The sequence below is a fragment of the Poecilia reticulata genome, linkage group LG23 (genome assembly GCF_000633615.1).
Source record: "Poecilia reticulata strain Guanapo linkage group LG23, Guppy_female_1.0+MT, whole genome shotgun sequence".
Classification (NCBI taxonomy): domain Eukaryota; kingdom Metazoa; phylum Chordata; class Actinopteri; order Cyprinodontiformes; family Poeciliidae; genus Poecilia; species Poecilia reticulata.
In genome coordinates this window covers 4,305,261-4,311,444 of record NC_024353.1, presented here as the reverse complement: position 1 = coordinate 4,311,444, position 6,184 = coordinate 4,305,261, and the positions used below count along the sequence as shown (strand labels likewise).

Genomic DNA, 6,184 nt, shown 5'->3' with positions numbered 1-6,184 from the left:
AACACGAACGGCAGCATTGGAGCGACCGAGCAGTTTGCACGCGCTGTTTAAGATGCTGTTTTACGAGGTAAAACAAGAGATAAATTTGATAACTTTTTGCAACGTTTTACTGCACAGTTTAACAAAACATTATGAATAAATCTACTTGGTGGGAAATCTTTAAAAAAAAAAAAATAGATGGGTGCAGTAATATCATGGTTGCATAAATGTGAACACCTTATACTTCGTTGAGGAAGCTCTTAAGTTTTGGCTTTCATGTTTTTTAATCTGTTTTACAAATCCCATCTCCACAGTATATTTCCCCCTTCTGGTTCCAATACTCTTTGCTGGTTCGGTTTGTTGTCCAGTGATTCATTTTGGACGAAGTGGGAACTTAACACTCTGGCCGTTGTACCTCCTGTCTGTCTGTTTGCACTTTACTACTCTGCTCCACATGATGCTATACGTCTTGTGATGGAATGTGTTCTGCTCTGAAGTTCTACCTAAACTTTGGGGGGTAAAGGATCCAAATGGTAAATTTGGCACTGTGCTCTCTAATCAAAGTAGAACATCTCAGTCCAAGTCTAATCCACATATTGTGGTCTTCACACCAGTGTCTCAATTGAATGTTGAGATGATGAAAAAAATAATCCGAAAACCTTTTTGGGTTTTTACAAAAAAAAGAAAAGAAAAAAAAATCAAAAGTTTCATAAATTTTAATTTGGGTGAGGGTCGGGATACATGCTGGACAGGTCACCAGACCATTGCAGATTAATATAACTGGTCAGTTTGAATACACTTGACTAGGAAACAATGTGAGAATTATTATATATGGCCTTTAATTATATATAATAAATGTCATTAAACACTTTTTAGTTCATTTATGCAGGCTTGTAGGAGTAAAGCCAACCGGATATAAACATATGGTGAGTATTTCATTTGGATAACAGACAAGTCTCCCTCAAATGTTTGCACATTAATAAAATATTGGCAATATTTTATTATGAAATACAGACTTGTTATCATCAATCAATGCCAAACGATGTCAATTCCTCTGCCGTCTTCGTGTTTCTTTCCTCCGGATTTCTGTTTGGCCGCCGTTGTGCTTGAAAGATGACCAGGTTGCACAAGGTCAGAACCGGCTTATCGGGGGAAACCTGTCGCAGGTCTTTAGACGGCGTGGTCATGTTGTTCGGGTCCTTACAGTGGGAAGGGAAACGTCATTGAATTGTTGTGTAGAGATGTTTCACGAGACATTTCGAAATCCAACTTTGGACCCTTTTGGCACAACGTAACCTTAATCGAACGTGGGTTTGCGTTTACTCACCCTGCGCAGAGCGATGAAAATATACACCGGAATGCATATCAGTGGAGTTGCAATTAGTAGAGCAGCTATTGTAGAGGCCGACGATCCAAACAGTTCACTGTACACACTCTGTGGGCTGTCGGTCGCCAAGTTGTACAGCAATGTAGCCTTGGATTTGAGAAAAACAACACAAGTCAAGTCAGGATCTGGACTGTAGCACAGCCAGATGCAAGAGGAATGTAGAAGAGATGCATTTTAAAACTAAATGACCAAAATCGAGGGTAAAAAATATCAAGTCGAGTCATGTTGTCTTTTTATTTTAGAAGTAATTATAAAACCTGTTTTAAACCAACTGTTCGCTCACAACTTCTGCTAAAAAATATTTCAAATGATGTTCTTATATCTTTCTGTATTATAGTTCCTAAAGACAATTTAAAATTGACTAAAAGCAGTATCGATATTTCAAAACTTTATACCAGAAATTGGCCATAAAATTCTACGTGGTGCATCTCTAGAATTATTTTTTAGTTTTTACTGACAATTATGGAGTCTAGTTCACAGATCCTTTTAGTAATTATCCACCCCGTGTTACAAAATAAAAGTACCTTTAAAACAAACTCGGTAATGTTTAAGTTTTACATGACTATTTTGTGGTGTTAAATATGATATGCAAAACGTGAGATGGGAATTAAAATCCGCTCAGAAATATCGTAGGGTAGAAAAGGAATGCAATCTGACGTAAAAGTAGAAATGCACACATAAAAGAAAACTCACCACACATATGAGTGGGGTCACAAACATCCAGCAGTACTTTAGAACCGGGGATGGTCTGTACCCAATCATATCCTCAATGTTGTCATAGAAACGATCCGCACCTACAAAGTGATAAGTGGAGGATGAAAGGAATATCTTTCCACCTTCAAACCTTCAAACAGTACTGATTTTAAACATGGTACTGAGAATAAATATGTATAAAAAAAAAAAACAGCAAACACTAAAGTGTAATTATGGACCGGATTTATAGGGACATTAAAATGCACGTCCACGTATTGCCAATTTACAGCGAATTGCCACCCAAAATGAGGAAAAAAAACCCGACTTCCCGAGAAATCGTGCAAACGGCGAGGGGATGAGGAAAATGGGAATTTGACATAAGAGCTGCTCGCTTCAAGCTGCCATAGAGAGAAGCAGAGACATTAGATACGGGAGGGAAACTGATATTAGAGATCGTCTGAATGGAACAACGTCCGCAGATTGTTTTTCTCCAAACAGCACACAAAGTCGCCACTCGATGCAGTAATCAACCCTGAGACGTCTTTACATCTCCGCGGTGAAGGAAACCGAGGGGGGTTCTCGATTAGATTTAGATGAGAGAATATTTCTGCGCGTGCTAAGAAAAAGCGTAGGACTGGAAAGGGGGAAACCAAGTGGCCAAATATCTCAAACTGAGAGAAGAAAGGCGCTGCAGAATCTGATGATCGATTTCGTCAGTTTGCAGTTTCCGTGAAGGGAGGTTATTTTGGAAATGAAACGCCGCTCGCTAGGTTTGCAGAATGAGATTTTTAGAAGAGGTATACATCAGCTGATGCATGGCACTAGATTCCTTAGAGAAAGACATTTAAATAAATAGATTATCTGAGCACCGAGAGGTGAAGAAACTAGGACCAGTCTAAATCCATTTAGCTAGCACGCTGTTATTAAGGACTTGCCAAGTGTTAAATATCAAGGCAAAGACGGTGGACTTGGTTAGAAAGGAAGGAAAAAGTCTGCTTGGAAAGATCTATACTGGCAAAAACACTGATAGTCGAGAAGTGGAACCTAAAAAGTGCACAAAAGTTCAGTCTACGGTAATGCTGTTTCAAAACGAAGCATGCTACAAGCAGGTGGGCAGCTAGTTTTGAAGAGAAGCTATTAAAACATACTATATACTTATGCTCTAAATCTACTGCAGTGCAATAAAACTAGGGGGCTTTACCTCAAAGAACTCAGGCTGTTAGAATCTCATGCACAGCTTGCAAAGAAACGAGGTGATTAAAATAAATCCTCCGATTTTAACCTTCAAACACAAAATCTTTTGTGAAGCTTCTAAAAAAAAAAAACTTTAATTAGTCATCTCATTGCCCTCAGATGACAAATGTTTGTTTTGTTTTGTTTTTTGCCATGACTGATATGTAGGACACATTTTAAATCAGCAGCTACATAAGTTTTCCATTGAACAAGTTAATATGGAGAAGCATAAAGAGCATCTGTAATTCTACGGAAGAGGATTAGGGCCACTGGAAAAAAAATAAAACAGTTCTGACTTTAATTTCAGAATTCTGACTTTAATGTCAGAATTCTGAGATTAAAGTCAGAACTGTTTTTTTTTTTTTTCCAGTGGCCCTAATCCTCTTCCGTAGTAATTCACTGCCATCGCTGCGCAAATTAATAAATCATTATGCAAATGTTGCCAGCCAGAGACTTACCATAAACCCAGGAAACAACAAGGGTCTCTGCACAAGCAATGAGGAGGAGGCTGGTTCCGCTTGGACCAAAGGTGTCGACAATACGGAACAGACCTATCCCTCCCTGAAAATGAAGTCCAGTCATTAAGAACAGGGGAGATGTTACAAATGAACACCTCAATAGTCCTCCATTAGCATTCATTCCTACGTCACCTCCGTTCCTCTCAATTAGGGGGAAAAGAAAACGTACTGGACAAACAGTGCTGATATTTAGCATCCAGCTCACCTCTGTGACAAACGGCAGCCCCAACAGGAAGCAAGTAACTGCAATGACCAGGACCAGGATCTCCCTGGCGCCCGGTCTCCTCAGACGACTTGGGAACAGGTCAGTGATGGCTGTGGCCAGGCTCTCCACACACACAAACTGTGAGGTGGACGTTGTATTTACATGCTTACTAACGGCGACGATGTGGGTGGCCTGTAGCTACAGCGCTTGACTCCAGTGAGTGCAATACCTGACTGTCGAGACCCAGGAAGAGAATCATCAGGAAGAAGAGCACGGCCCAGAAGGATGAACCGGGAAGCAGCGACAGAGCCCTGGGATAGGCGATGAAGGCCAAACCAGGACCTGCAGGGGAGAACAGCACACGTTTTAATCTCTTTAAAAAGGGTGCCATCTTGTGGAGATCATTGCTTACTGCCACAGCTAAGGAATTCAACTATTGCCTAATTTATGCCAGACACACACTGCCAGTAAAGTGTTGGGGAAGAAGAGTAACAGATGGTGTGGGAGAGGCGCAGTCGGCTCACCGCTGGCGGTAACGTCGCTTATGGGAATATTGAGGTCGTGAGCCATGAATCCAATTATGGAAAAGACGGCGAAGCCGGCGAAGATACTAGTCGCGCTATTCAGACAACACAGCACCAAGCAATCCCTGCGAACACAGACGGAAAGTTAGTCGAGTGACGTGTTAAACGATGTTTGGGTGCGACAACACTGACTTGTAGCAGTTGTTGTTGTACTTGTTGTAGCTTCCCAGAGCCGTCAGGACTCCTTGACACACGGCATAGGAAAAGAAGACCTGCGTCCCCGCGTCACACCACACCTGGAGAGGATGGGGAGGGGGAATTAGTTGAAAGACTTTTAGGGGCCACATGTTAATTTGCAGTGATACAGTTTTTACAGTTTCAGCTTTTGTGACATTACAGCCACAGAGTCGACGTATTTCAACACAGCACTGAACTGGTGTTGTGTTGGATTTGTTTACACGCCTGTCTGTTTTCTCTGCCAGCATCTGGTTAATATTGACAGCTCCAGAGATCTTGGACATCAAACCATAGAACTGGCGAGTTTTCAAAGCGATGTGCAGACCCTTTCTTAAGCATTCACAATGGGCTTGGCGATTTCCTTGCCTTAGGGCCAAAATGGGGGTCTAAATCTGCAACTAAAGATCCCTGAATTTGCCGCTGCACAAAGCATCAGCTGTCTTTCTGTTCGAACTCAACCCCAGACCAAATGCTTTCCGCTTCCCTTTGTCACAGATTCACACAGACACAGTGACAGGAAACACATTCTTACTATCAGCACATGCCAGATACAGGCCAGAACTCAATCACAATCAATCAATCAATCACAATTTCCAAGGCAGTTCAAGCAAAAACACATGCTTTTATGATGAAGTGAGGCTCAGAAGACCAGTCTGTTTTTTTTTTGTGAACATCTGGCATTGCGTAAATGTGCTCAGCTACACAGAACTTTTGCCTACATTCCTAATGCGCTTGCTTTGTTCCCCCTCATGTTTGACCAATAGCCCAAAAAAACATACATGCATCTTTTAAAGGCGTTTTTCATGATTAGACTTGTCAGCATTAGCTGGGTGCAAAATATGTGTTTTCTTTTGTAATCAGGGACTTCCTTCTTCAATCATTGATTCCTATTGAGTGTACATGTAGTGTCACATCCATATTTGTGAATACAAGAGATCTTTACATGACCATGTGCTGAACGAGACGTGCATGTCTGCTACAACTGACTTTTCTGGATTACAAATTAGTCTTCCAGTCTAATTTTCTAAGGATTCCATTAGCTTTAAGTCATTATAATCAAAATACATCAAAATAAATATAAGTTGTTTTTTTTTTGCCAAAAGTGGATAACAGCATTTATCCATTTTAAGGGGGATGCTGGGCTAAGCCTCACAACATGTGTCTTAACTCTCAAAAACTGATTTTATTTACTCCAGAATGTTTACGTTGCCGCATATTTCTGCAAGTGAAGAGGATGCCGGGTTCGCTTTCTATCTTCTGACCAAGTCTCGCAACAGGAAAAGAAAAAAAGAAAAGAAAGAAGTGGGCGTTATGGGATAACAAGATGTTGAGTTATCCCGTTAAACGGAGTGGAATCCAACAAAGGGATGTGTGTGTGTGTGTGTGTGTGTGTGTGTGTGCGTGCGTG

The 6,184-nt window shown here is 41.1% G+C and overlaps 1 protein-coding gene across 2 annotated transcripts in view; it reads right to left on the bottom strand.

The window, feature by feature from the left end:
* Nucleotides 1-266: 266 nt before the first annotated feature.
* Nucleotides 267-6,184, bottom strand: part of LOC103459241 (sodium- and chloride-dependent GABA transporter 2-like) — an 18,680-nt gene continuing 12,762 nt past the window's right edge. The window contains exons 9-16 of one of the 2 annotated variants that reach the window (XM_008400641.2): nucleotides 4,732-4,835; nucleotides 4,540-4,664; nucleotides 4,245-4,357; nucleotides 4,016-4,153; nucleotides 3,751-3,853; nucleotides 2,060-2,160; nucleotides 1,307-1,453; nucleotides 267-1,178 (exon numbers count right to left, since the gene is read on the bottom strand). In XM_008400641.2, the coding sequence (XP_008398863.1) occupies nucleotides 1,005-1,178; nucleotides 1,307-1,453; nucleotides 2,060-2,160; nucleotides 3,751-3,853; nucleotides 4,016-4,153; nucleotides 4,245-4,357; nucleotides 4,540-4,664; nucleotides 4,732-4,835 (1,005 nt within the window). In that variant the 3' untranslated portion in view covers nucleotides 267-1,004. Of the gene's footprint in view, nucleotides 1,179-1,306; nucleotides 1,454-2,059; nucleotides 2,161-3,750; nucleotides 4,154-4,244; nucleotides 4,358-4,539; nucleotides 4,665-4,731; nucleotides 4,836-6,184 lie in introns of both variants that reach the window. The other variant, XM_017302798.1, reaches the window with a different exon arrangement.